General features: G+C 60.1%; 11 protein-coding genes and 1 non-coding gene across 12 annotated transcripts; 6 read left to right on the plus strand and 6 right to left on the minus strand.

Annotated features, from left to right (window-relative positions):
* Positions 1–396: 396 nt before the first annotated feature.
* On the minus strand, positions 397–2,464 carry BXZ73DRAFT_108396 (fatty acid desaturase-domain-containing protein; the record flags this gene model as incomplete). The annotated part of the gene is made up of 13 exons (XM_048017150.1): positions 397–594; positions 660–727; positions 782–830; positions 889–972; positions 1,039–1,110; positions 1,175–1,290; positions 1,353–1,392; positions 1,449–1,491; positions 1,543–1,563; positions 1,618–1,781; positions 1,841–1,957; positions 2,020–2,027; positions 2,086–2,464. The coding sequence occupies 13 exons, from the start codon at positions 2,462–2,464 to the stop codon at positions 397–399; spliced, it is 1,359 nt and encodes a 452-aa protein (XP_047871143.1).
* A 654-nt stretch (positions 2,465–3,118) lies between these two features.
* On the minus strand, positions 3,119–4,273 carry BXZ73DRAFT_57519 (ribonuclease H-like domain-containing protein; the record flags this gene model as incomplete). The annotated part of the gene is made up of 3 exons (XM_048021593.1): positions 3,119–3,720; positions 3,776–3,844; positions 3,904–4,273. The coding sequence occupies 3 exons, from the start codon at positions 4,271–4,273 to the stop codon at positions 3,119–3,121; spliced, it is 1,041 nt and encodes a 346-aa protein (XP_047871144.1).
* Positions 4,274–6,636: 2,363 nt separating this feature from the next.
* Positions 6,637–8,085, plus strand: BXZ73DRAFT_108398 (DnaJ-domain-containing protein; the record flags this gene model as incomplete). Its single annotated transcript, XM_048017151.1, has 6 exons — positions 6,637–6,724; positions 6,778–7,001; positions 7,057–7,132; positions 7,197–7,605; positions 7,660–7,930; positions 7,987–8,085. 6 exons carry the CDS (start codon positions 6,637–6,639, stop codon positions 8,083–8,085), a joined length of 1,167 nt encoding a protein of 388 aa, XP_047871145.1.
* A 670-nt stretch (positions 8,086–8,755) lies between these two features.
* BXZ73DRAFT_57536 (uncharacterized protein) lies at positions 8,756–10,009 on the plus strand (the record flags this gene model as incomplete). Its single annotated transcript, XM_048021595.1, has 2 exons — positions 8,756–9,438; positions 9,748–10,009. The coding sequence occupies 2 exons, from the start codon at positions 8,756–8,758 to the stop codon at positions 10,007–10,009; spliced, it is 945 nt and encodes a 314-aa protein (XP_047871146.1).
* A 156-nt stretch (positions 10,010–10,165) lies between these two features.
* Positions 10,166–10,255, minus strand: BXZ73DRAFT_t213. Its single transcript has one exon. It is a non-coding gene; the product is annotated as a tRNA-Pro (tRNA).
* A 167-nt stretch (positions 10,256–10,422) lies between these two features.
* Positions 10,423–12,299, plus strand: BXZ73DRAFT_57520 (WD40 repeat-like protein; the record flags this gene model as incomplete). Its single annotated transcript, XM_048021594.1, has 2 exons — positions 10,423–10,728; positions 10,968–12,299. The coding sequence occupies 2 exons, from the start codon at positions 10,423–10,425 to the stop codon at positions 12,297–12,299; spliced, it is 1,638 nt and encodes a 545-aa protein (XP_047871147.1).
* A 240-nt stretch (positions 12,300–12,539) lies between these two features.
* On the plus strand, positions 12,540–14,330 carry BXZ73DRAFT_108401 (uncharacterized protein; the record flags this gene model as incomplete). Its single annotated transcript, XM_048017152.1, has 1 exon — positions 12,540–14,330. One exon carries the CDS (start codon positions 12,540–12,542, stop codon positions 14,328–14,330), a length of 1,791 nt encoding a protein of 596 aa, XP_047871148.1.
* Positions 14,331–16,512: 2,182 nt separating this feature from the next.
* BXZ73DRAFT_108403 (uncharacterized protein) lies at positions 16,513–17,594 on the minus strand (the record flags this gene model as incomplete). The annotated part of the gene is made up of 3 exons (XM_048017153.1): positions 16,513–16,677; positions 16,735–16,854; positions 16,920–17,594. The coding sequence occupies 3 exons, from the start codon at positions 17,592–17,594 to the stop codon at positions 16,513–16,515; spliced, it is 960 nt and encodes a 319-aa protein (XP_047871149.1).
* Positions 17,595–18,086: 492 nt separating this feature from the next.
* BXZ73DRAFT_108404 (uncharacterized protein) lies at positions 18,087–19,419 on the minus strand (the record flags this gene model as incomplete). The annotated part of the gene is made up of 4 exons (XM_048017154.1): positions 18,087–18,151; positions 18,211–18,286; positions 18,344–18,445; positions 18,505–19,419. 4 exons carry the CDS (start codon positions 19,417–19,419, stop codon positions 18,087–18,089), a joined length of 1,158 nt encoding a protein of 385 aa, XP_047871150.1.
* A 2,725-nt stretch (positions 19,420–22,144) lies between these two features.
* Positions 22,145–23,106, plus strand: BXZ73DRAFT_108405 (uncharacterized protein; the record flags this gene model as incomplete). Its single annotated transcript, XM_048017155.1, has 2 exons — positions 22,145–22,480; positions 22,546–23,106. The coding sequence occupies 2 exons, from the start codon at positions 22,145–22,147 to the stop codon at positions 23,104–23,106; spliced, it is 897 nt and encodes a 298-aa protein (XP_047871151.1).
* Positions 23,107–24,196: 1,090 nt separating this feature from the next.
* On the plus strand, positions 24,197–24,541 carry BXZ73DRAFT_11006 (uncharacterized protein; the record flags this gene model as incomplete). The annotated part of the gene is made up of 1 exon (XM_048017326.1): positions 24,197–24,541. A coding segment is annotated over one exon (345 nt), but the record flags the coding sequence as incomplete, so codon positions are not given.
* Positions 24,542–26,698: 2,157 nt separating this feature from the next.
* BXZ73DRAFT_93527 (FAD binding domain-containing protein) lies at positions 26,699–27,657 on the minus strand (the record flags this gene model as incomplete). The annotated part of the gene is made up of 4 exons (XM_048026681.1): positions 26,699–27,097; positions 27,181–27,441; positions 27,496–27,557; positions 27,615–27,657. 4 exons carry the CDS (start codon positions 27,655–27,657, stop codon positions 26,699–26,701), a joined length of 765 nt encoding a protein of 254 aa, XP_047871153.1.
* Between the last annotated feature and the right edge of the window lie 185 nt (positions 27,658–27,842).

The following is a 27,842-nucleotide window of genomic DNA, read 5'->3' on the forward strand; positions in this document are numbered from 1 at the left end:
CATGGACCATGGGGACGCGTGTGGTTCGTTCGACGGGCAGATGGTGGACGGAAGCCCAGTCCAAAGAGGTGCAGAGGGTGGAAGTAAGAGTAAAGGCGAGACCGGTCTTCAACTGGGAGTGATAGTACATGCTCCACCAAAAAAAAAAAAGAGAAAGAGGGTGAGAGCACATCATGACGTGTCGTGATGATGGTAGAGCCTGCTGGGAACACATAAAGCATGAGCGGGGCCAAGAAGCAAAGAACTTTCAACTCCGGAGGACTCTGGACACCGCGTCCATACTGAGGTCATCGGCGCACCATCTATATAACAAGTAACACACAACAAGACTTTCGTAACAAGCAGAGCGGACGAGAACGTTGAAAGCGAGACGAGCGAGAAAACGATATCCGCCCATCAGCCAGTCAGCCCAGCGATGGCGAGTGCGTCCGCCTCCTTCTCCTCTTTGGCCGGCTTGGCGTCGCGCGCGGTGCTCGCGGCGTCCGCGCACTCGCGTCCCACCTCGCCGCGCTGGTTTTTGAAGAAGACAACGTCCCCCTCGTCCTCGATGAACGTGCACTGAGTGAAAGAGCGCCAGAGCGCGTAGATCGTCGGCTGCCGGGGCACGACGTGAGCGTCCGCGGACGTCGACTGCGAACGAACGAGACAAGGGGGCGCACCGTCGAGTCGTAGCAGTAGTACTCGCCCAGCACGGGCTTGATCGCCTTCGTCACCTGCGCGAGGTTGTCTGGCCCCGCGCGTCAGTCTCGCGCGCGCGCAAACCAGACGAGCAGGCACTCACAGAACGGGACGTTCACGAAGAAGTGGTGCGCGACGTGGTGGTGCGCGATCTGACCACGCGGGCGGGAGGTCAGCTTCCCTTCGGTGGGTGCGCGCGGAGGGACGTACGCCGTGCCAGAAGAACTCCCCGATCCAGCCGAACACGGGGCGGTCGACGGTCGCGAGCGCGCCGCGCGCGAACGTCCACGTTTTCTGCGGGCGATTGGGCAGAGATGAGCGTTTGCTTGGCCAGACGCGCCTGGACGAATCCGGACGCACCTCGCGGTAGTACGGCACCGTCGGGTCGCTGTGCTGGAGGTACGTGAACATGACGATCCAGCTGTGCGCCCACTGCGCGCGCAGTGTCCGAAGTCAACACTTTGACCAATCGTGCGAGGAGGAGTGGGAGACGCACGAGCCAGGGTGTGAAGTAGAGGCTCCAGACCGCATGGAAGCCGGCAAAATAAGACCAAGTCGTGAGGAAGACGAGCATGCATCCGATCGCGATATCGGAGACGATGATTGCGTTGCCTGGGAGCCAAGAGGAACGTAAGTCAAGGCCGGCGGATGACGTGAGGTAGGGATAGTCTTACGGTCTTGGGGTTTGAAGAGCTTGGAGTCGGGGTTGTAGTGCTGTGTCCAGGATAATTAGCGAGTGCGTTCCGATTCTCAAGAATAACGGTGCATACGCTGGTCCAAGGAGGGTACTTGGGGTTGCCCTTGCGGTTGTGGCTGAACAAAAGTTAGGGGAATACCGAGGGAGCGGGCGGCAGCCATGCTTACATCAGATAGAGCTGGAAACCGCTGAACAGAGTTCATCAGCAATGTGGAGAACATAAATTAATCCGGCGCGCGTACAGGAACTGACGGATGACCATCTTGAAGAGAGTAAATCCCGGGGTCTCTTCCAGGATCTCCTTGTAGTCCATCTTGGTTGCGTGCTCCACATCTGGCAGGTTCTTGAAGTCAGACCGCACCATCGGGTGATACGTCTCATCGCGCGACAGGTGGTTTGTTCCTTTCTGCGAACGGAAACATGAACGTTCGGATCCGCGACATGCACGCAAGCCAAGAGACGCACATGATGCGCGCGGTGCGTCAGCCGCCACGCAAAGTACGGCGTCAGCATGAAAGTGTGCAGGCCCATGCCGCACGCAATGTTTACCCACGCGTGCGGCGAAATCGCATCGTGGCCGCACTGTGGGGTCGCATCTCTCAGCACACGCACACGCCTGCGCCGATCACAGCAGCCAGGCGCACCTCGTGTCCTGGAACGCAAATGGCACCCGTCAGTTTACTCTATTTCCGCCCGGGCGAGACACTCACCGAGCGTCCACATCCCCGCGAAAGAGACGCTCTGCCAAAACCAGTACAGCACCCAGCACGCCCACCCGAGCGCCGAACGTCCAGAGGCGCCCCACCCGAGCGCGCTCGCGGCGCGCCAAGCGATCAGGTCGGTGCGCGTGGCGAAGGCGTAGAAGAGCGCGCTGAGGGCGACGTGGCGGACGACGTAGAAGACGCCCTTGACGGTGTTGCGCTCGAAGAGGTGGCGCGGGATGGCGGCATGGACGTCCTTGATGGAGACCGTGGGCGGAACGAACTTGCGCGCCTTGCGTTGCTCGTACTCGGGGGCATCGTGTCCGAGCCACGCGAGGACATCGTCGGAGGTGAGGGCAGGGGCCTTCACCTTCGCTGCGGAGGCCATGGCGGGGGCGGGAGAGGGAAGAAGGGAGAAGGAAGAAGAGTGCGAAGCAGGCTGGAGGATCTTTTTCTCGCGAGCTTAAAAGCTGGTGGGGACGTTCTTGCCTCATGGACCGGCTGACAGCGGGCTCGTGGAGGCTCGGAGGGGCGCGACCGTTGGGAATGACGCCCTTCGGATTCTCACACGAGAATACAGAGATGCGACATTGGTGGGCTCGGTGCAGGACATGGACATGCCGCGAGCTTTGATCTACTTCAAGGAGGCGGAGATGAAAGCGCGGACTGCAGATTGGCCCAGTCCAACTCAAATGAACAGGCTCACTTCTCACTTGAGGTAACGACCCGCCCAATAGACGGCTTGTAAGAGCGGCTCTGCAGGTGTAGCTCCGTCTTGGACTGTTCACATGACGTGGGAGGCAGAAGTTGATGAAAAGACTCGGTCAAAGTGGAAAACATTGAACCAGGCTGGCAGCGCCATCTTCAGGCGTCTGTTTAGAGGCACATGACTATTCCCACACTCGCCTCGGAGAGTGGCGCTTTGCACTGCAGTGGGACCTCCCTTGAAGGACTAGCATAGACTCCGCAGCAATCAACTTCAGGCTTCATGGGTACATACTACTGAGATACGGTCTACAGCGAGAAATGGTGGAGGATGGTACTAGCCACAAATATGAGAAAGACGGGCCTGTGCTCTGGAAAGCCAATCATCTTCGTCCGAAGAAGTGAGCTCAATAACGTCGTCAGGCGTAGGCGGCCGCCTTCTGACCACCTTGGGCACAACGGCTGCTGACATAGCCTCCTCACATTCGCTCTCCTCTTCCTCCTCCCTCGACGCAATCGCTGCAGCCACCACCTGGGCTACGCTCACCACTGGCGGGGATAGGGGTTTGGGCACAGTAGGCGGTGCAGCAGGTGCCTTACGAGGTGCCCTCGTCAAGTCACCCGCGCACGCATCGACGTCCACTGTCCGTCCATGCTCCTCCGCGATGGCGACCAAGCATTTGTACACCACTAGCGCGCAGTGTGCGTCGTTCGCCGCGTACTGACGCTGCTCTTGCGAGAGCGGCTGCGCCTCCCAGTTGCTCGTGCGCACAGGGCCCTTGCTGAGCGTCTTGTGCGTGTACTGCTTCACGATCTTGGCGAGTGCAACGATCGAGCGGTTGAAGGGGAACGCCGGGTCGGTGTGTCGCGCGAAAGTGCCTAGTTCGACAAGACCAGCCGCGCGAACGCCATAGTCGCGGTAGAGCTTGTGTCCATCGTCTGCGGAGGGCATCTTTGTGAGATACGGGGAGGGCAGGCTGGCGGTGAAGCCTACTCTTTATATTCGCGCCCAGTTTGATTCTGTGTTTGTCCTCTATCACTGCTTTCACGCCTTGTGGGAAGTCTGGGAATGTAGGCGAGGATCATCAGCCCGTTTTCAGGTGAGCAAACGAGTCTACCGACGTTTCATGGCGCTCAATTGTACCAGGAGGATGATCCGCTCGCTACTCAGCTGGAGGAGAGCAGTACGGTTCTCTCTTGGCGCCTTCCCGCGACGGAAGTGGACGACCCACTCCAAGTCGAAGCCGAGGGGTCCCGGCATGACGCGGACCATCTCATTCGCTTCTTCCTCGTCGCGTGTGTAAACAACGGCGGGACTTGGCTTGAACCGCGTGTACGAGTACACGGAGCTCAAGCGCGACTTGGACGGGCCAGCTTGAGGGTGGCTGAGAGTAGCGGTAGAGGACTCAGGTCGGTTCTCGACATCACTGTTACGCTGATTGAGCGCAGTGCCAAAGGTCGCGGACTTCTTGCCCAGTGGGGGTCTAGGCATGGCTTGTTGTGGCGCGTATTGAGTCCTACATCTCCTGTTGAGTGTGACCATGACCAAGAAAGACAGCGTAAACATACTCGTTCTGTACTCTTGGGATGTTACGCGCTGCGTCCGATGCTAGGGGGCCGGCTCTTGCAGCCTGTGCCGGCGATGGATCGACTTTCATCATTGCGTCGAGAACGGCGAGTATCTTCGACCTTGGCTTCGCCTTGCTGGTATCGGTCTGAAGGGTACTTGTAGATCTTGCGTCCATCTTCACGCAGTAGTCGTGCAGGCACGCAATGAGTGTTGTAGCGGATATTTTGTTGAAGCAGAGGACGGATTAACAAACCGAACATGAGCGTCTACAGCTGTTGCCGAAATGATTGCCCGACCAACTCCGACGCTACGCGAGCGGCAACAGGCACGAATGCTCCGAAAAATTCGGAGAAATTCGGGAAAGTCTCACCGCGCGCGCACGACCTGACGCGAGCCGACGCGAGCGACGCAGAAAATTCGGAAAATGATGGAAATTGGGGTCGGACAGCGAGAGCGTGCCAGCGACACCTTGTACGCTTCTGTTTTTACCTCCTTCCTGCTCTAACACTGGCTCTACATATCTTTCCGCCACATGGACGACACAGAAGGCAACAGAGAGATGCGCGACGCACGGTTTTGTCGCACGTCGCAACTTCCTGCCTGGTCATGGGCGGCGAAGCACGTCTCGAGGAATACGCGCGACATCGTCTTGAGCACCACGAAACACGTCACAATCCACAGCAGTGCAAGCGACACGTAGAGGACAACCTGCAGCACACTGTTGACGATGACGGCGAGGATCGTACAGCACTCGCCGTCGCCCCGCGCGCCGAGCACATTCCACACAACGACCACCATGATGCACCGCGTGAGACTGACCATGCTCAAACCCATGTGGTACCTTGAGAGCGCGAGCGCGAGATGCAACGCCATCGTGCACGTATGAAGCAGCACGGGTAGGGACTGGGAGAGCTTTAACGGTGTTCGTGTCGGGGCCGAAGCATGAATTCACAGAAGCAACTACAATGCATAGTACCTACAGGCAACCGCTATGCCTGTACCAGCCGTGAGCCTTCTCCGGGGTGACAGCAGCATAGCAGGCCTCAATGAGCTCGTTCTCCGGAAAGGCGTCGTCTCCACCCATGTAGTCCCGTTGCCGACGAAGGTATATGAGCAGACACCCTTTGCACCGTTAATACGGCGAAATTCCAGCCGAAAGAGCATGTTCCGCACTCACTGGCTGCTTCCACTGCCTCGCAAACTGCTTCACTCGTGTGTGTGCGGCAATTGTCGACAATGAGAACACTGTTTGGGCTCGAGAACGGGTTCATCTTGGGCAGCTATCAAAGAGACCGCTGAGACGGGATGAGGACCGAGACGAGTTGACACGACATACCAGCTCTGTGACAACCCAATTGTAGGACTCCACACCATCCTGCACCACCCACACGGGGAGAATGTCGTCCAATGTGAGGGCGGGGAGGACGGAGAAGCGTCGGCCCTGGTCAGCCAGCACGCTGCCCATTCAAAGCGCACTCATACAGTTCGGTTGTCCTTGTTTGACTCGTCCTGGGCGTGCCACCTTGAATGCCGGGTGATCTCGTCGCGTTGGGCTGCCTCCTTTCACATTTTCTTGTACGAAAACCCGAGATGGACGAGGGTACGGTGGGCAGTGGTGAGAGAGATGCGAATACCGTGGGTTTCAATGCACCACTTGACGACTTCGTCGTCGAGGTACATCGAAGGGTGGGAGAGGAGATATCGTGGATCCTCTAGGACCGCAGGTGGAAGCAGAGGGCAGCGACCACAGAGAATCCGGCTGCTCTAATGTCTTGTAGTCGTCCTCCCATCGTCGGATAGAGCGTATAGACACTCCCAGGACTTCAGCCACGTCGACCCGCGACCAGCCTTGAACCGACCGCAAGTAGATCGCACAAGCCTTGAAGCTTGATATCTCGCGAGATATAGCACCCAGGCATGATGAGATGTGAAGCAGAGACAAAAGGAATGGAGCGGAGGGCGCAAAACCGCTGCAGACGATGAGGACGATTTTTTTCGATTTTTTCGATTTTCTCGTGTGCGTTCGTGCAGCTCGCGTGTGATGCGAGCTCGCGTATCATCGGAGTTGGTCGGGCAATCATTTCGGAAACAGCTGTAAGTGGCTGGCACGGCACTAGGCGCGTTTTCCACGTGACCGCGTCGGTGCTAAAGGCCATTGATCCGCACCTGCCATATCGGGAGAGCGATACCTCGTCCCGGCCGATTGCGAAAATTTCGTCCTCATCGGTCGCTGCAGCGTGCACACCCGACCTCCATCGCCCCCTTCTCCCCCCAAAAAATCCACGATGGCCACTGTCGTAGAGCTCCCAGTTGTCCCACCACCACTCCCTGCGTCCTGGACGCCTCCTGCAGCCTCGGGCAAGACCGTCTCGCGTAAGTCCTGGCAGATCTCTAAATGGCAGAATCGATTCTAATTCGATCTATAGCCCTCGTCGAGCGGAAGCTGCTGCCTGCTGGTCAAGCCTACCTCGCGCATGTACGACGGGCTGTGCACAATCTCACCTTCGAGGAGCACGACAAGCACACCGAGGAGGAGCAGAAGCGGTTAGCGGCCTTGAACGGAAATGGTGCCGCAGTGGAGGATGATCTCGGTGTCGGCGACGAGGAGGAGGCCATGGAGCTGTCGCTGCTCGACCCAAAGGAGTGGAAGGTGCGTCACCCACCCAGCCAGGCCGAGGCTTCCCCCGTAAACCGCCTGGCTGCAGAAACAAGACCACTACGCCGTCCTCGGTCTCTCGAGCCTCCGCTACCGCGCGACGCCCGATCAGATCAAGATTGCACGTACGTCTTGACCCCACTGTATGCGCCCGTTCTCCTCATCTGACCCCGCCCCTCCCTCTCGCAGACCGGAAAAAGGTGCTCAAGCACCATCCCGACAAGAAGGCAGGTGCTGTCGGGGACTCGAACGACGATGCGTTCTTCAAGTGCATCCAGAAGGCGAACGAGGTGCTCATGAACCCGGAGCGGCGCCGGCAGTTCGATTCCGTGGACCCGTACTACGACGAGCTCGAGCAGGACACGCCGACGGCTGCGCAGGTCTCGCGTTCGAAGAACCCGGACAAGGCGTTCTTCCAGCTCTACGGGCCCGCCTTCGAGCGTGAGGCGCGATTCAGCCGAAAGGAGCCCGTGCCGATGCTGGGAGGCATCGATGCCCCGAAGGAGGCCGTCGAGGGCTTCTACGACTTCTGGTACAACTTCGACAGCTGGCGGAGCTTCGAGTATCTGGACAAGGAGGTCAATGAGGGCAGCGACAAGTGCGTTGATCATCTATTCCTTCCTTTTCGCTCGCGCTGAGAGCGTTCTGGCAGCCGTGATGACAAGCGGTACACCGAGAAGAAGAACAAGTCGGAGCGTGCGCGGCGCAAGAAGGAAGATACCGCCCGTCTGCGTGGCATCGTGGACGCCGCGCTCTCTGTCGACCCTCGGATCAAGCGCATCAAGCAGGAGGAGAAGGAGGCACGTGAAGCCAAAAAGAAGAACAAAGGCGGTGTGAACGGTTCGGCGAACACGAAGGAGAAGGTGGAGGAAGACAAAAAGAAGGCGGAAGAGGAGGCAAAGAAGAAGGAAGAGGAGGAGAAAGTGCGTCTTACTTCGCCATCCCTGTTTGCATCACGCTCATTGCCTCTGTCTCACAGGTTGCTCGCGCGGAGGCCAAGAAGGCGAAGGCCGCTGCTGCCAACGCTGCAAAGAAGGCGAGGCGTCAGCAGCGTGCCGCGGAGGACGGCGCTGCATAGTCGTTAGTGGTTGCGTTCGTTTTGTGGACTTGGTGACTCTCCTACCCCCATCGCATTGTTATCGCCCCTGCATCCTCTGACCCTGTCAGACCCTGTCTTGCACGTATTGTATACCTTTAGAGGCGCTTGCCCTGCTAGACCCATGTGATGTAGCTGTCTTTCGTCTCTCCAATCCACCATATGTACCTCTATCGTCACTCCCATTTGCAATCTTGCTTCGGAGGGCGCTGTCAGTGAGTACTGCATACACCGTCTCCAAAAGTACAACGGAGGTGCGTCCGGGTCCTCCCGTCTCGGGTAACTCAAGTTCCTTGCAGGAGACGGCCGTCGTCTGAACTAGAGCTCTACTCTCTTCATCACAAAGATCGTCGACGGCCATGCGGCGAGATTTGGCCTGGCCAGACTAAGCGGTGCTCTCTGAATGGCGATCATGTCCGCCTTCAGAGCACGCACTCACACGTCCGATGCTGCAGGTAAGTCACCAGAAGTCCCTCGTGTGTACCTAGTACTCACGGCTTTGCCACACAGAAAGGCACACATGGTACATTCACTGCCGACTGTGGTTTTCCGTGCCGCAGCGTGCACCAAGTCGACGCTGCGGCAACAGATGCCGTAGAGTGCTTAAGAGGCCATCCTCGGATACTCCTTGGTGCACTCTCCATCACCGACTATGCCTTCCAACCCCTCCAAAACCTCTCCAGAACATACGCAGACGAACCGGCCTGCGGTGTTCTTCCGGAACTCCGCCATCGGCGACAGCATCATTCGCTCCGTCGACGGCGAACACTTCCACGTCCACGCCGACATCCTGTCCAGCGCTATCCCCTTATTCGCAGATATGCTCTCCCTCCCCCAGCCTTCTTCCTCCACCGACAGTCCCCCTAGCGATTCTGAAGTACTTAACAACTCAAAGAAGAAGCGCGTTATCCTCACGCAAGAGTCCTCCACCGTCTGGACGACCTTCATTCCCCTCTGCTACCTCCCGGGCTTCCGCCCGCCCGCGCTCCCCGCCGACCTCACGCTCGTCCGCGACCTCCTCGCCGCCGCCGACAAGTTCGAGCTGCGCGCCGCGACCGACTGGGTCTCCGCCTCCCTCCTGGGCCGCTGCCCGCTGCTCAAAGCGCACCCGCTGAGCGTGTACGCGCTCGCGTGGGCGTACAAGCTCCCCGAGGTCGCCCGGCTCGCCGCGCGCCGCGCGCTTGCGCTCTCCCCGGACGACTTCGCCGCGCTCCCGCGCGAGTTCGACGCCGTCGCCGCGAGCGAGGCCTTCGGCGCGCTGAACGCGTACCGCATCGCGTGCAGCGCCGCCGCGCGCGCGGTCACCGCCGCGTCCGTGGACGGCCGCCTCCCGCGGTGGCTGCGCGCTCTCCCGCACGGGAAGGAGCTCGTGCGGTACAAGCCGGAGCTGTGCGAGAAGGAGTTCGACCACGAGATGGGGGCCCAGGTGGCGCGCGTGCTGTCGCGGGCGTCGTCGACGACGGCGTCGCTCCGGCGCACGCTGTCGGAGCGGGGGGCGCAGCTCGCGGCGCGGCTGCGGCTGCGCTCGCCGTCGACGTCGGGCGCGGGGCGTGGGGGCCAGATCGAGCGGGTACAGCGGAGCACGTCGAAGGTGATGCGGATCTATGTCGCGCCCAGCTCGGAGGGAGGGAGCCTGCCGCTCAGGAATTACCTGGAGGAGCTTACGCGGGCGCTGGAGTTCAGGCCGCATGCGGAGATCGCGCGGTCGCAGGAGATGAAGGATATCCTCTTGGAGAGCGTGGTGGAGAGGTGGGGCCGATGCGAGGAGTGCCACGAAGGCGTCTATCCATTCTTGGTGGATAACGTGACGGAGGCTATTCGAACTGAGCTGGAAAAGGCCATCGAGAAGGTAGGTCACCCTGATGTTGTCGCAAGAGGTTTTCTCAATCACCTTCGCGTCAGGTGACACTCAGTGGATTTGTGTGACTTATGGGGAAAGTGTACACCACCTTGATAACACAATCGTACATACTTACGTGCTGAATATCCTGCATGCTCCGCTGTTCTTTTGTTTTTGTCGCAGAGAGGCAGACAACAAAATTTTTCAGGAAGTGATTGCACATGGTGAGAGCGGGTTTCGAACCCAGACCATCCCGATTTCAATGCCCGTGGCACCCTAGTGGGGCACCTCAGACAGCTCGGCCATCTCACCATATACAAATTCTTTTTGCATAACAATATACTATGCTCAGATGACGCGACGCGATCACGCGGTCTGGAAGCGATACGAACCGGACGCGCGGAAAACGCGTTTCCAACGGCATCCCTTCCGCGCTCACTCTGCCTGCTCCCGCCCCCCCACTTATCCTCTCCCCCGCGATGGCCTATCCTCCGAAGACACCCACCCGCCATCGCTCTCGCTCGGAGACAAAGACACCCCTCTCGTCATCTATTTTCGGCACCAACAATCTCGCTGACGCCTCGAACCCCTTCATCGTACCGAGTCGCAATGCATCGCCATCGAAAAAGGCGTCAGGTAGCTCGTACCACGTCTCCGAGGCTCTTCAGAGGCAAGCAAGTACTGGCGTCATCCGGAAAGGCGGGATCGAGAGTCGACTGGATGTTGTCACACGGGATTATGTCCCTCCACCAAAGTCTGAGAAGCGGTCGCGGTCCCAGCCAACAGTGAGTCTCGCTATTATGTCTCCAACAATCCACTCTCTTCCACGTTCTTGTCTGTTGCTGGTGTACGATAAATGTGTGCGCCGCCCGCCCGGTGATGTCTGCTATGTTCATGCTTTATACCTCGTGCCACCCATCATCAGTACCGCCATAATAAGATCCAACCAGGCTTGCTGGACATCCATTCCTTCTCTAGTCTGCTTCCCATCATGGGCTCACTCCCTTCTCCCCCTTCTCCTCAGCGCGATACCAGAGATCGCTTCATCACCACCCGCGACACCGTCGATGAAGTCGCTGCAACTCTGGACCTCATGTCCCTCAATCCCGAATCCGCATCGCCAGGTCATACTGCGCGACTGGCCGCCGCCGCCGGAGTGCCACTGAACCGGCGCATTCTTGCATATCATGAACCTCCCCCTGCCGCTTCCTCTGATCCCCTCATGGCACAAGCTCGCGAGCTCGCACGCCCCCTCTACGCACGCGCCGGTGCCACAACAGCCAATTCCGCACCTGTCACTGGTACCAAGGACCGCAAAATCTCCAACCAGCCCATCCGGATCCTCGACGCCCCAGGCATCATCGACGACTTCTACCTTAATCTCCTCTCGTGGGGCTCCACCAACCTCCTTGCCATTGCTCTCATCAACGCCATCTTCATGTGGAAGGCGGAGACGGGCGAAGTTACCTCTCTGATGGAGGCCCCCGAAGATACCTACATCTCCTCTCTCGACTTCTCCAAGGACGGCACCTACCTCGGAATCGGTTACCCGACTGGTGTGGTCGAGCTGCGCGACGTCGAGACGCGCCAGAAGCTGAGGACGATGACCGGCCACTCCGCCCAGGTCGGCGTGCTTTCCTGGAACGGGCCCATCCTCAGCTCCGGCTGCCAGGACGGGAGTATCTGGCACCACGACGTCCGCGCGCAGCGGCACAAGGTCATGGAGCTCCTCGGGCACCAAGGCGAGGTCTGCGGGCTGAAGTGGCGCGCCGACGGCGAGCTCCTCGCGTCGGGCGGGAACGACAACGTGCTGAACATCTGGGACGGCCGCGTGGGCGACGCCAGCGCCGCGGACGCCGCGTCCGAGCGGTCCGCGGCGCGCTGGACGAAGCGGAACCACACCGCAGCGATCAAGGCGCTCGCGTGGTGTCCGTGGCAGCCGTCGCTGCTCGCGTCCGGCGGGGGCACGTCCGACGCGACGGTCCACTTCTGGAACACGACCACGGGCGCGCGTCTGCACTCGTTGACCACCCCGGCGCAGATCTCGAGCATCCAGTGGTGCGGGCACAAGAAGGAGTTCCTGACCACGCACGGGTACCCGACGAACTCGGTCATGGTTCACAGCTACCCGTCGATGGACAAACTCGCGGACATCCGGGACGCACACGACTCGCGCGTGCTCTTTTCCGCGCTGTCGCCGAACGGAGAGCTGCTCGCGACGTCTGCGGGCGACGAGTGCCTGAAGTTCTGGAAAATCTGGGACGCGCCGAAGGCGAAGAAGAAGGACGTGAAGGACTCGTCGTCGTCGTCGTCGCGGCACGGAAGCACGAACGCGGGGATCCTCAACTTGCGGTGAGGTGGGGCCTGGGTTGGCGTTACTGTATTACCATCCGTCTATCTTGTTTGTGATATTTTATAAGCACCGTCGGATGTCACAAAGTTCTAACAGCGGTTGCTTCGACTCATTTCAATTTGGCCCAAGAACATCGATTCGGGGCAAACGGCACACTTGCCAGCCTCGTCAGCCCATGTCCAGGCACGTAGTCAGCCATGATACATTCACTCATATGTACCGCATCCCAGGCCCTTCGCCATCATGGACACCATGGCCTCAACGCGCCCCGCGCTTCGGCGGGCAGTGTCGAATCCCGACGGCCCTTACACCACACCCCGAAACCTGTTCTTAGCTTCAACCGCCGCCCTGCAGCGCCTGCACTTTGCCTTCCCATCTTCGCCCACCGTCGTTGGAAGCCCTCTCGCCCCTTCCCCCGACGCCATCCCTTTCTGTCACCCATTCCAGACCTCCGCGACCCCCAACGGACCCGGCGGCTACGAAGAAGGCGTCATCACGGCCCTCGCGGAGCACATCGAGGACCTCGAGACGCTCTTGTTCGAAGCCATCGAGCTCAACGCGTACATCCCCACCGTCGAGGACGCGCTCGCTGCCGAACGCGGCGCGCGGCGCGCTCTCATGGAGGCCCAGAGCTCCCTTCGAGAGGAGGTCGTACGCCTACGAGCAAAGGTCAGCGACGACTCGTCCCGCGCGGATGAGCTGCGTGTCGTGCTGTCTCTGGCTTCTGCTCACCCATGCTCGGGGGCGGGGCCCGACGTACGGACGGAGGACGACTACCTGGCGCAGGTGCGGTGCACGCTCACAGCGCGTGCGGACGTGCGCGCGTGGCAGAGGCGGGCGGCGTTCTGGAGGCGGTTGGCTCTCGCGACTGGGGCCAACGCAGGCGTCGTGACACCTTCGGCCTCTGCGCTAGAGGACGAGACTTTGGTCGCGCGCGCGTCCCTAGACGAGAGGCATGCGGACGGCGATGAGTCGGTTTCCTCGGGACAAGTTGCCCACTCCGACGGATCGATCGATTTCGACAGTGCTCTCCCGACTCTGACACTGCAGTCGAGCTTGGAAGAATCGGTCAGCGACCCTGAAGAATGTGTCCGCCTCAGCTTCGCCCTCCCGTCACCGTCGCTGCCCGACACCTCCCTCCCCGCGGCGTCTTCTTCGATGGTCCTCCCGGCGCTCTGCGACTCTCCCCGCTCGCCCACCCTGCGCTTCTTCGCCGACCCTCCCCCCAGTCCGTGGGACTCCCCTGTCGCCTCTCCCTCTGCTCCCATCTCTGCGTCGCCGTCGGCCTCCTCTCAAGCCTCCGTCAAGTCACGCCGCCGCCGCGCGCAGGTGCTACCGCCTTTCCGCTCCGACTTCGACTCCTCGGCGTCCGGCTGGGACAGCCCCACCCCCAGCCCACTGGCGGAGTCGTTCTCTGCCGCCTGCGCGAGCGCGCTCCGCCGCTCCCCCTTAAGCGCGAGCGTCTCGTACGAGGACTCGGACGCAGACCCGCGGCGTCCCCCTCCCTACCCGGACCTCCCCCTCGTGCTCGCCCCCGACGAGCACGCCGCCCGCTCCGCGCTCCCCACCACGCTCGTCGCCGACGACGCCGACCTCGTCGTCGTCCTCCACACCGACTTCTCCGAGACGTCCTACGCGCCGACGCCCGAGCTCCCCTCCAGCTCGCGCTCGCTCTCGCCCCTCCGCGCCGCCGAGCCGGAGAAGAACGCGCGCCTGCGCGCCGGCCTCCGCGCGATCAAGCGCCTCTCGACGTCGCTCGCGCGCCCCGCGCCCGCCGACGCGTCGTCCATCGGGTACGGGCGCGACCGCAGTGCGAGCGTGGCGGGGCCGCCTGGGCTCGCCGCGGACGCGCCGCCGCCGTGGGCGGGCGCGGGGCTGAGCAGGACGATGCCGCACGCGGGCGCGGAGCAGCGGGTGCGGGCGGGGCTGGGGCTGAACATGTGGGACGAGAACGAGGGCTTGGGCGCGGGGCCGGGGGCGGGGAAGGGGCAGAAGGCGGGGAAGCTGCAGCTGTTCAGGAAGGTGTCTGGGTGACCCGTCGCGCGACTGAGGCTGTGACTTGGGACTGTGTTGGATGCGCTTGCATGACGTTGTTGCTAGGGTTGGATCGCAATCTCAACCTATGATCATTATCTCTGGAACATTGGAATTTGGCGTGTGGCCGGCTACTTACCTTCGTGGCGATTCCGTAAAGCCGCGCGCGCGCAATGTACGATATCGTGGAAGTACAAGTGTGAACGACCTCTGCAGTACGCCCCACAGTCGCGCGATCTACCGCAGCTGCGCCGCCCAGAGCTTCGCCACGACCTCTTTCAGGTGTATTCACCGGCGTAGGATGAGATCGCCTGAGGATAGGGACTGGTCATGGCAGTGGTCCGAAGACAAACAGCCATTAGCGCGCGAACCCATGCGCCCAAGAAAACATGGGCGTCAGACCGACCCCGCCACTCCTTCGACCACCGGGACAGCCTTCAAGCGTACGGATTCCCGTTCAATCATGCTGGACGCCTCTTGTTCGACTGGAAATACCCACTCGGCAGTACTTTGTACAAGCAGTCTCTTCATGCGCTAGTGCCACTCCGTAGTAGCAGGTACGCTTCGTATGGCCAGTGGCACTCACGACTTATATATAAGACGCACGCTCACTGTCTGTCGAGCACACATACCATCTCTCAAGTCTTTTTCGTACGCAGCAGCACAATTATGGTCGCTCAAAGTGAGTCATTTCTCTCACTGCCACGCGATCGAGACATTCTCAAGCACTGATCATGCTGTACTCAGTTATCCCTGTACCGCTTCCCCAGGACGTCGACCCGGACTGGAAAGTGGACATCAGTCCCCGCGTTGGTGGTCCTGGAATTTCACTTAGCGCGTTGCAAGGGCATCACCACAGCTCGAATGTGTTCAATGCCCCTCAGCTAGCATATATTGGGGTTCGAATGCGCTTCGCTCTTCAAGATTTGCTCGGGGTTGCCTTCATGACACAGTGTTGCACCTATCTTCTGTCTATTGATGTGTGCCACCCTATTGTGAGTCCTTTGATGAGCATGCACCACGAATTTCCAGCGATGCCAATGTACTGCCCCTGCCCATAGATCGACAACCAGATGCCGTTCATAGAGCAAAACATTACTATGATGGGTTTGGGAGAACTTATCATACTCATACTGGAGCAGACGTTCACGTGGCATAGCGAATTCCTTGGGGTGCGTACAAACTCCGCTAGCATCTCTTGCGATACATCGCTCACGATCAGCTCATTTATCCCAGACGCATTCTGCCCACCACTGGGACTCCATGATGTGGCTCGACGCTCCCGGTTGGGACCGCTTCAAAAAGCATCCACGGCTTGACCAAATCGTGATCCTTTCCATTCGCAGGACCAGACCGTCTCACGGTGAGAGGGTCATCTACTTCCCTGAGATCGGGGTCATTCCCGAGCTCTGAGGGACTACTATTACTTGTATGAGAGGCTTTGCAAGCTATCGGCGAGTACGTTGGGGGTGAACTAGCACGCATAATATAATAAAGGGACACGCGAATATAAATGATAGCGGCGAAAGGTCTATAGAGAGATTCTGATCGTAGCAAAAAACATGGGCGGGAGTCGGATTCGAACCCTCGGGCGCCCGTGCCAAGGGAAGAGCAAGTCGACGGCGGGCGCTCTGAACGAAGACGTCTATCCTCGATCCCCATGTCCTCCTACGGCAGGCTCCCTCACCGGGCTGCCATCCAACAATAACCGGCGGCCCGCTTGGGTACGACGAGTAACCCGCAGTACCGGCGCCATGCAATTGCAGTGATCGAGAAAGTGCACATCGTACAGACGAGGCCACTCAGCGCCAGCGTCGACCGCGCTGGCCACTACTCCTGCCCTGGTCCAGGTACTCTCGCTATGAGGCTATAGCGACAGACAACGTGCGGGACTTGGACACCGTTCGCAAGCGCCAAGGGAGGTCGGCAGGCGATGCTGCAAGCGTAGCTAGGGTGGCTCCAGTGCATAAAGAAGTTGGTGTAGATGCACTGGCTCAGCGAAATCAAGGTCTATCCCTGTATTCCATTGATCACGGCATGGAAGCGAAAAAATGGGACAAGTATGGTCAGTGCATTTCTCTGAGGGCACGTAGATGGTTGAATTCATGAGTACACACATATCATCGTCACGTTCATAACACATTACAAGTCGTACAGATCAAGCATTCCATCCCCTCGTGCCTCACAACCTGACCTCGATCTCAGGCATCCACTCAAAATCGCCCGGCCCCACAAGGCGCCGACGCAGCGCGAGCACATACACGTTCTCGAGCGTGATAGAGCCCGGTCCGAGGATGCGCCCGATGCGCGCGTCCCCAGCGCACGCCGCCCTCTTGCGCTGCCATTCCTACGCGCCAAAACGTGAACGTCAGCCGCGCTCTCCACATCGCCACAATTGACGTACCTCGTGCGCCCACCACTCCACGAGCGCAGTGACGACCGCGTGCACGAGGTCTCCGAACAACCAGCACGCCCCCGGCCTCGCGAACCCCTTGTCCCCCAGACGCACGCGCCACACCGGCCACTGCGAAAGAGCACCTGGCAGTCAGCAGCGGTCCCTGTACTCAATCGCGACTGGCGGAGACTCACCATGAACCCGGGGTCGGCGACGCGGACCCGGCCGCCCGGGAGGTGCTGGCAGACGCAGTACTCCGCGGCGTCGACGTGCGCGAACACCGCGGCGCGGTCGACCGGCGCGCGGTCGAGGCAGGAGCGCAGGTCCGCGTGGTCGTCCGCGTCCTGGAAGAGGTCCGCGAGCCTGAGGCCGGGGGCGCCGTGCGAGCGGAGCGTGAATGCGACCGTGCGGTCGACGTCTGGGGCCATCGGGAGGGGGATGAGGAGCGGGAGCTGCTGGACGTCCGGCTCCACCGCCGGGTGCGGCGGCTCGGGGATGGGTTGGACGGAGACCGTGGGGTGGAGGGGCACGCCGTGGTGGGGGCATGCGAACGGCAGTTGCACCGTGACGTTGAAGGTCGGGGTGCCGTCGCTCGGGGCCGCGGTGGTGACGCCCCCGTAGGAGGAGCCGAGGCCGTTGTCGTCCATCACGGTGTCGGGGCCTTCGTCCTCATTCTCGCCGTCGTCCTCGGAGTCGGAGTCGCTGAAGTAGGAGGTCGGCGAGAACGACTCCGGGGTGACGGTGGGCTGCCACACGATGGGCGGCCGGGGCCTGATGATCGGATCCGGAGAACTATCTTGCTTGATGGCTTGCTGGTGCGTGTCCGTCTTCTGGCCCTCGGCGATACAGTGATGAGCGATGGAGACCATGGTGAGAATCTTCGTTGAGATGAGTGTCGAGAGCGAAATCGAGTGGATGGTGACTTGGAGGAGTCTGCGCGGTACGACGGTCGTTCAGCAAGTTCAGCAGGGGATTATATATGCGAATGGCCACAACAAAGCGGATCTGAGAGGTTCAGGTCAGCCCCAAGCTTGAGCCACTGAAGGATACCGCTTGACAAGCGCAGAGTGGTCCACTACTCCGGCAAGGCCCCAGCGCCAGGCGCCACTGCGCAACATGCTCTGTGGTCGGAGGGAATTCCTACAACAAGGAGGTTCAGTAGGCTATCACCATCACAACAGGTGCACCAACCTTCAACCCTTCAGAGCCGTTCGTCCACAGTTGCACTTGGTATGTGACGCAAGGTACGCAAAAACGCCTGTGATTGTGAGCTAATGCTACAATTACAGCCTGGCAAGAACCGGTGGAAGAGCATATACTAAGCACACTCCCAATGTGTCCATAGGTAGAATAGTAGGGTATCACAGGTCACTAGGAGGAGCGCTCGACACGTAGCTCCCGAGCTCCTCGTCGTCGCTGTCGAGCTCTATAAGGAAAGACAGCACGTCAGAGAATCGCCGAGGCAGGGTCACAGGCTGAACGCACCTCCAGTACAATAAGTCTTGATACGGCGCCTCGTCATGACGCCGAAGTAATAGTCGTACATAGGGTAGACAGGTTTCTGTGGAAACGATTGAAGGTTAGAAAGGAAACGGTGTATATCTAGGGGATCATTTACATCGGAGGAAAGGTAGTTCGTCTTGACGGACGGCACCAAGGTAGACTCGTCGTCGTCGCCAGTGCTGTCTTCGCGCTTGTGGTCGTCCGCCTCAAGAATGACCTGACCTTAACCCTCAGCAATCCATTCCACATACGTAACGAGCCAACGGGGGCACGTACCGACGCGATCGCCTCCTCCAGAACATCCTCCACGATCCTGGAGAACTCGCACAGGTCCCACATCACCGCGCTCTGACAGAACGAGCACCGCGCGCCCCTCTGCACGGCGATCTTCAGCAGCCGCTCGTCGCGCGCGACCGCGGGGTCGACGCGTGTGGCCAGCGCCGAGCGCACCGCCCCCATCCACTCCACCCACCACACCGGCACGAGGATCTTCTCGCTCGCGACGCGGTGCCACGCCAGGGTGCGGCGCGGCCCGTCCGCGCACCCGTACGGGCACTCGGACAGGAAGCAGAGCCGGAGCCACTGGAGCTGCACCCATCGCGGGATGCCGTTGCGCGTGCTCACCACCGCGCGCGCAGCCTTCGTTGCCGCGCGGCGGTAGTCCAGCAGGCGGCCCAGGGAGGACCCGGGTAGATGTCGCGCGAGCTCGTCGACGGGGGGCATGGGGGAGAGGAGGGAGCGGCGCGCGGCCGTGCGCGCGACGGAGTCGAGCCCGGCGCGGGAGGCAAGCGCGTAGATGGGGAGTGGGCGTTCGTAAAGGTGCTGAGGGTGGAGAAGATGCGCGGAGACGCGTTTGATGACGGATCGCGCCAGGAGATGCTGCGCGATGTCGAGGAGCGCGCGACAGTCTGTCCAGTCGAGGGCCGGCTCGGGGACGGGGTATACGAAGTGTAGGAAGAGGTCAATGATCCCGGCGGGGAAGGGGAGAGAGATTGTTGGACGGAGGCGATGTCTGGAGGTGGAAGGGGGAGGCCGGCAGGCGAGGGGAATAAGCCGAGCCAGGTAAGGGGAGACGACCATTATTATGGCCTTGTGCACGAGGAACTCGACTCCATCAGTCGAGAGGAGGACCAGATCGGAGTCCTTGCTGTCGAAGGGCGCGTGGGCGGGATGACGAGGAGCCGAGTGCATGGTCGGCAGCGTTGGATGCTGTTAGATGAGGGAGAGAGGTATAGTCAACGGGAGATGCTGCTGCCTGGTTTTGAAGTAACGGTCCCCTGGCAATGCCACTAGGACGCCTGTGCTGTCATCGAGTCGTACTTGGGAGCGTACAGCCTGGAAGAGGGCCGATGCCGCCTCCACGTGTGAACTGGCGTGTGTGGCCACCACGCGTGGGGGCTCAGGGTTCGGCTCCATATGCAGTGCTGCAGCCTACAGCTCGGTGGACGTGAAGGGGCTTGGATGGGACTTGCGCTGAAGCGAGATCCTTGTGGCCGTATCCTCTACAGCCCTCAACATTCGCGAGCTCAGTCCTGCGGAGTATTGCAGACTTGGGGGCTGTCAGAGGGCGTCGTACTATTGATCGTCGGTGACTTACCTTGATTGCATTCCTCGTCCCATCAAGGGGTCGTTGTGCGCCCACAGAAGACCGACCATGTGCCTTCTACAGGCGCTTTTCTGCCAAACTCTGGACGAAGGGGCGTGGTGCGCACCATTCCCGACTGCTATGCCACGGACATTCGGTGCACAGGCTAGCAGTGCTGTACATGCATACAGACCGAAAGGTCGGACTCGGAGTGACGTTAGACAAAAATAGTGCGGAAAGACACTCGAACTTACCCAGCAACAGCAACACGGCGTGAATCAGCGTGGAGGCCTCGTGGGTCAGTGCATATTGCCTTCTGCTCTCCTAGGGGGTGGCCATCGCATCGCCCTTTCGGAAAGAGTGTATCCCGGCTACCTAGCTCCACGTGGTAAAACTGAGGCATGCGAGAAGTAGAAGTGGAAATAAAACACGCAGGCAGTAGAAACCACACAGCGCGATGCGGGCAGGCAGGGACTCGGGAGGTTGAAGTCGTTCAAACCTATGCCAGCGAGGATGTTCGGTCGGACGCGCAATTTATTGACGCGCTGCACTCGGCTTCTTCCGTCCGGCATCCAATTTGATCAACGGCGCACTTCTTCGTTCCAGCTCGCGCTTTCCCATTCATCCTCACAGGAAAGAATTGCGTCTTTGGAACCGCCGTGGCTCGCTCTCTTCCAGAAGAAAAACAATACTTGCACGGGGACCGGAAGAATCGGAGGAGCCGGATTCGAACTCGCCAGCGCGGCGGGCAGAGCCGCTCTCTGACAGCCATTTGGCGCTAACCGGCAACAGTCGCCAACGCAGGGTGCCGCGTTGTTCACGTTCAAGTTTCAAAGCTTCACGCTTGGAGCGACCAGCTGGGTTGCACTGCGAGCCAACTCCGCGCGATGTGGGCACGCGCTGCGCCATGCGAGACCAGGTCCTGGTGGGATCGCGATCAGCGGATTAGATCGAGGAATCTAGGAGTTGGACTTTCGGAGATTGAATATATTAGACTTCTTGTGCAGCTGAGTTCCAATTGAGTTGAAGATACAGGCTATACAGGCGCTGTCGCAGATACTTGTATGCAACACCACAGTCAAGCAAGGAAGTCCTGATGACGTTGTAGTCGCAGGAATCTCGACCGAGCCCAGCCACGAGAGCTCTGCTGTCGACGGATCGTAGGTTGGTCGTCAGAATAACGTACGTCACACCCTTGCGTGCAGCTCCGAGGACGAAGATCGTCTGCTCATTCCAAGAACACCGCCGTGAACGTCGGCGACGGCTTCCGCTTCTCCGCCGTTCTGGGCACACAGCACTGGTCTCCATTCGCTGTCCGCGGCAGAGGCTTATCCAACCATGCTTTCACCTCCGGCGGAAACGCACCGAACTCTTTGAGCGCGGCCGTGACTCACTCCGCGTCCGTCGATGCGCGGCACAACATCCTCGCCACCGAGAAGGGCCCGAACTGCGCCGGAGACGATCTTCGGCTGCAAGGTGCGTCGTCATCCACTGCTCCAGCATGGTGAGCGAGCAGACCCTGACATGAGGATGGCGTGTATTTCTCGCTCATTTCTCGCTCATCGCGCGACAGGCACAACTTGTGACAAGGGAAGTCGGAGCTTGAACGTTTGGATGGACTTGGAGCCATCTCTTGAAAATCTGGGCGGGGGCGTAAAGTGATGGCGGGTATGTCTTCGACGCACTCGATGCTTCGAGCAGGGTTTGAATTGAAAGTCGGCTGAGTTCACTATGAGAAGGTACACTTTCACTCATTTATCTGTCTAGTTTCCAAGGTCTGATCGTGCAAACATTCACTATCCAGTCCGCGGCTCCATAGTACATACAGACCCTCGGTCAAATCGGTCGCCTAGAACGGCTCCGGGGATGCGTCATATTTCCTCGGTCGCAGAACGATACATGGGTTAACACGTCATGTTTCCGCAGGTGGTGTGCCTGTCCGCTCGTGGTTGGAAGCTCACGAGGTTCATTGTCTCACGGGAAGAATATAGGCACTAGATATGCAAACCATCACTGGGAAATGCTGCGTGGTCTAACCGTTGCGCCTGCGTTTGTAACGAACATGTCAGTCGCCCTCGGCCAATTCAGTGCTGGGAACCGTGACCCACGCCTGCGTCCGCGATTTTGACAGCCAAGACCAGACAACAACGCACCGTTCAGCACAAATGCTGCGATATCTGGCGAGCCCAATTGATCGTGAGGACTCAACATGCGTCCTTCTGGGACCCCATGGGAATGCTGACTGGATGATCGATATTCGGGCTTCTCTCGCTAGAGGACGTCCTGAACGCTCTCCCCTTTCGTTCTCTCCACATTCGCTCCACGGTATATATGACGCAGCGCGAGGAAGCCTTCAACGACAGCAGCAGTTACACTCCGCACCATGGCTCCCACAACCTCCCCACCGCGCCATCGCCATCGTCGGCGCCGGACCCGCTGGTCTCGTCCTCCACTCACCCTCGTCAAGCGCGGCTCCCTTCCACCTCTATGAACGCGATGCAAGCCCGTCCGCCCGCATTCACCTCGGGGCACTCTCGACCTCCGCTGGGCATACGGCCAACGTGCGCTCTACGAGAACGGCCTCGAGGCCGCCTCAAGGCCGTGTCGCGCCCCGAAGGCGACGAATCCCGCATCTGTGGCAAGGATGGCCGCGTCCTCCTCGAGATCGTTGGCGACCGTGACACTCGCCCCGAAGACATCAGCCCCGAGATCGACCGCCGCCGCTGCGGCAGATCATCCTCGACGCCGTCCCCGCCGACTCCGTCAAGTGGGGCCACGCGCTCGCCTCCGTCACCCGCACGGCGACGGCACGCACACCCTCTCGTTCGCGAACGGGAGCACCGCCGTCGTCGACGTCCTCGTCCGGCGCGACGGCGGCGCGTCGCGCGTCCGTCCGCTCGTCACCCCGCGCAGCGCTACTACCCGGGCTCACCGGCGCGGAGATCGTCGTCGCGCCGGACGTCGTCGACCGCGCCGACATGGCGGACCGCGCGCGCTGGTCGGAACGGGACGACGTTCGCGATGGAGGATGCAAGATGCTCATCGCGCAGCGCAACAGCACGGCGCGTGCGGACGTACGCCTGGTTCCGCGGCCCGGAGGACTGGCCGTCCCGGCGGACGCGGCGGAGGCGCGGGCGTGCTCCTGGCGAAGTTCGAGGGGGGGCGCCGGTGCTCCGGAAGTTCGTCGAGCGCGCGCGGACGACGGGATCTACCACCGGCCGCTGTACATGCTCCCGCCGGGCCTGGGTGGGAGCACGTCGACGGGTGACGTCATCGGGACGCGGCGCACGTGATGACCCGTTTGCGGGGATGGGGCGAACGTGTCGATGCTGGATGGTTGGAGATGGGGTTGGCGATTGCGGAGGCGGTGAACGCAGAGCGAGCAAGGAGGCGGGAGGCGGCGATCAAGAAGGCGGAGGAGAAGCTTTCGAGGAGAGTGCGAAGTGGACGGACCATTACGCTGCCACATGGAGCAGATCCGGGCCAGAAGCCCCCAGTCCACGTCAAGGTTTTTTAGCTTCGAAGGGATTCCATAGTCACGCAGGGTGTGTGTATTCCACATACGAGCTGTGTTGCATAGCCTGATGAAGTTCTACCGACAAATTGTAGTATGTTAGCCAAGTCTTAGTGCAATCCAAAGAGAAAGATTGACTCGTACCTGTTCCGTTATGCAAGTTTATGCAGTGTGTCATTGAGTGACAGTGTGCTTTTTTGTAAAATAGGTGGGCCTAAGTGAAAAGTTGATCCCACCGAACAGGTCAGGCTCGGCTTGCTTTCGGGCCGGCGTGCCGCAGAGGCTCGCGCTGCCACCCTTCCAAGCTCTCTTCCTACCAACTCTGCGACTGCTTACTTCCACAATATATTCTTCACGTTCCTGGACTGCGGCAAAACTTGGGCAAAACGTATCCCACGGACTCGGCTGCCTCAACTATGCCGACAAAGCACCCGCTACCTCCTCCGAACGCCCGCTGCGTCTGCACCCAGACAAGACCCGACTCCCATCGTCTTCGTGCCATCTAGCACCTGGGTTCCGTCGTTGGCGAAAGGGTCAGTACAGCCTCTATGAAGAGCGTCGGACAGAAGACCGTCCTGCAGGAATGACAGGCCGCAAGCAGTTGGTTCTCGCGGCGCGGGTTCACCCATCTCGAACTCGACCTTGCGCGTCGCTCGGGGACGTTTCGTCGCAAGAGGTGATGAGACAGTATGAGAGTGGTGAGTTGTAGTTCACGCTGCGTTCATGCATACCCCATATGTCATTATTTTTCGTGGCTGTCTTCCTTCGGGGTGCAAGCAACGCCGTCCCCTCTTACGTGGCGGGCTTCCGTCTCGTTCGAGGCTAACGCATGTCTTGTTCGCAGGGTTGCTTCGCGTATCCGCCTTTAATCCATTCCTTTCACCCCCGTCATCATCGCGCGCTGCGCCGGAGCCCTCATCGCTCAGCCGTACATCTCCTCGTATCCCGCCACGGTCCTCCTTCTCATTTCGCCTCCGCTTGCCAACTCCGCGTTGCCCAAGATGCTTCTGCCCACGCCCCTGCCGGAGTTCTACTTCGGGACCAAGTTCCCTTGTTCCGCCATGTGCACCAAACATGAACGACCCGCGCTCGAAGCGGCAAATAGGTTGTGGAAGGACCCCAGCGTGGACAAGATAGGAGTGGAGGACGATGAGACAGTCATGGGGCACGAAGGATTGATGGAAATTGAGCAATGGATGGACGAGCTGGGGATACATACAAGACGGGCGCGTTCAGCATGTCCTGTGAGTTTCTCCGCCTTTTATCCTTGTCCTCCTCGTATGCCCCTTTACGCTGTCTGATTAGACGACCTTCCTATCGTAACGTGCGTTCCAAGGTCGGCGAGACGTCTGACATCCTTCCCCTCGACGACGGTTGGAGATAGTCGATTTCCCGAGATTCAAAATACAACAACGCTCGGTCTATGCCCGCTTGGATCCCACTATTCGTCGCTTTCGTAGCCGATAGTCCGTAAAGCTTAATGCTCCGCAGACCATCATCTGTTATAAAGGAGTGAGTGTCATTTTGGGCTTCTCAAGCTGACATTAGCGTCGTCAAGCAATCTCCAGTTTCGTGGCCCAAATTGGGCCACAACTTCAACCAAGGACGCCCACACCAAACAACGCTTGTTTGGCCACACATTTTGAACTCCGCAGTCCAGCCGGGGCCTGACTCGAGCACCCCAAATCATTCGGGATGCCGTTGGATCGGACTCTTGAGCCGCCGCTTGGGCTCTGCAACCAATCCGCGACACACGGCGGCCTGCGGTGCCCTCCTGCGCCCTGGTCGCCGTGATCGTTCTCCGAGTTTTCTCGCGCTCGGTGAGTAGGCCCTTCTGTCGGGACTCGGCTGAGAGCTTCTGTTGATTAAAATCAATTTCCAGGGACTGCTGTGTGATCCGAGAGCATCTTCTTACCCGAGAAGCACCTGGTCTTGGTTGGGCGCGAAGAAGTGCAGGAGGCGATTGGCCAGGTGATCCTCGGAACCCCAGTATCGTGCCAGCCGAGTGCGCGACCTTGTGCTCTGCATGGGCTTCGGGATTCGCGGTGGGGTCTGCCGGACGAGGATAAAAGCCCCCCTCCCCTGCGCTCTCTCTCTCCTCAGAACCCCCCACCTCACCACCTCGGCGATGCTCTCTCCCCGCGACGCACACCTGCTCATGCAGCACACGACACCCTCACCTCCCACCCGCCTCGACGACGACGGCAACATGCTCACCTCCGGGTGAGGCATGCCGGTTTTGACACACAACTGCCCTCCGACTCGCAATGTCGGCCTTACCAAACGCGTACGGCACCTCGAAGGTGAGTTGACTTCGCCATCGTCGTGCACCATTCCCGCTGACCGATCCGCTAGGGCTCGGCTCATGTCACTCTCCTCGCCCGGCACCGAGGCTCTGGCGTCGCTCGCGCGTCGCGATCCCACCGCCACATGGGCAGGTGAGAGACAGCGTGCACGGCTTCGCGCCGCACCGCACGTGAGGTTGAGACGAGGCGCGTATGCATCTTGGACCACCCCTCATGGTCCTCGCCGACGGTTCTCACGAGCTGCGCGACACGCGTTTCAAAATAACTGTGGTTTGTGCGTATTTCTCCGATCACTCTCCGCCAACGTCGACGCTGACTCCCACACAGCAGCTGCGCCTTCAATAGCAGTCCCCCGACATAGTGAGTCGCTTGTCTACCGTCCGTTTAGAATGTGATCTGACTTTGACCGCGCAGCGACCGCCTTCGAGGCCAGTCGTACGTACAGGCTCAGTAAGGGCGCGGTCGATCGCTTCCCGCTGTCCAATCCAGCGGCGAAAGTAGGGTATGGTCCCGCGCCAGGCGGCACGCGCACTCCCGATGGTTGCCACTCCGCGAAGCCTGTCGGAATGATTTGGCTCCGGGAAAGTCGTGCGTGCCGCTCTCAGTTTTCGATCCGCTTTTCTTTTCTCTCGACTGCTCTCCCCCTCTCCCCTCTCCCCGCACCCATGCCTCAAGGACGGCGATCGTCAGGCGGCGCGCACGACCCGATGAATGCCGCTCCGTGAATTCTCGCGGAATGTTTTCCAGGCTCCGGGACACTCGTACGCGCCGGCCCCAGCTCGGCCCGTCCTTGATCTCTCTTCCCATCTATGTCGCTCATCTCTATGCCTATGTCTACCTATGTTTCGGCCTTACGACCTCCGTTTAGATATACTTCCCGAGGTATCGGTGCAGGCCTCTTCGTGGCCCTCGGGACTAGTACCCGTCGCTCGCGCGGCGGGGAAGCCAACATGCGCCATTCATGTATTATGTAGTATCTCCAATCAATACTATTCGCCCGCATGTCACGTATGAGTGCACACCAACAGAGCTTTCCCTACAAGAACAGCGACCACGATTCAAGCCTCACATCACGACGATCTTGGAGAAGTACTCTCGAAGACCAGCTGCGTCGTTGGCGAACGCCCCGATGTATCCGTCCGGCCGCACCACGACGACAGGCGGAGCTCCACCCATGAGCCCGTACGCGCGTCCAAACCAGCCGGCCCCGTCGTGATAGACTCCCTCCACTTCGCGCTCGACGTTCGGGACTACAGACGAGCCGATGGCGACGACTCGGACAGCGAGGCCGGCCGGGAGAGCCTTGACGGCGTCGACGACGTCCACGATCTTCGCGTCGCCGGTGTCGGCGCACGACACCAAGACAGTGTGCGCGTCCGGCTTGAAGATCGCGAAGAGAGAGGTCGCCTTCCCCGCAGCATCGACCAGCCCAGGTGCCTCAGGAGCGCGGTCACCCGCGCGCACCTCCGCGCCGGGCCCGTAGCCCGTGTACGCGTACGCGCGCATCTCGGCCTCGCTGAGGCCGGCGGGGCCGCGGGCTCGTAGACGACGGGGCTCCAGCGGTAGTTGATCTCGAGCTGCGAGAGCCCGGCGACACGCCAGCGAATGAGACCGCCCTTCTTGGACTCCTCTGCGGTGACGGGGACGTTGATATCCTCCGCGCTCGTGGCTACTGTTTGCACGTAGAGCGAGCTCGAGATTCTGATGACCTCGGCGGCGATGGGGTGGCGTTCGGTGTGGTACGACGTGAGCAGGTCTGCTGTCGCGAGGCCTTTGTGCGCGAGGGCGATCTTCCATGCGAGGTTGATCTGGGGACTGGTGTGAGTAATTTCCGACGAATAGTAAGCAGATAGTATGCTTACCCCGTCAGCAACGCACGTGTTGAGGCCCTGGCCTCCAGTGGGTGAGTGAATGTGCGCTGCATCTGGGCCATTGTGTTAGGAAGTCTAAACGCTGAACGGAAGGGGTCGGGATGCAGTACCTCCTGCGATGAAAACTCGGCCCTCCGAGTACTTGTTCACCATGAGCATCTTCGGCCTGCGTTGAATCAGCCTCATGATCACATCATACTGCGTTCCGCGACTCACTTCCAGTGAAACAGGGAGTGCATGTTTCTGAAAACCAAATCGGTGCGCCCAGTGTTCTCGCGGAAGAAGGCAATGGCCGCGTCGTAATCCATCAGTTCCTCCGCAGGATCGAAGTTCTTTCC

Source organism: Epithele typhae (assembly GCF_022376455.1).
Source record: "Epithele typhae strain CBS 203.58 chromosome Unknown BXZ73scaffold_159, whole genome shotgun sequence".
Taxonomy (NCBI): domain Eukaryota; kingdom Fungi; phylum Basidiomycota; class Agaricomycetes; order Polyporales; family Epitheliaceae; genus Epithele; species Epithele typhae.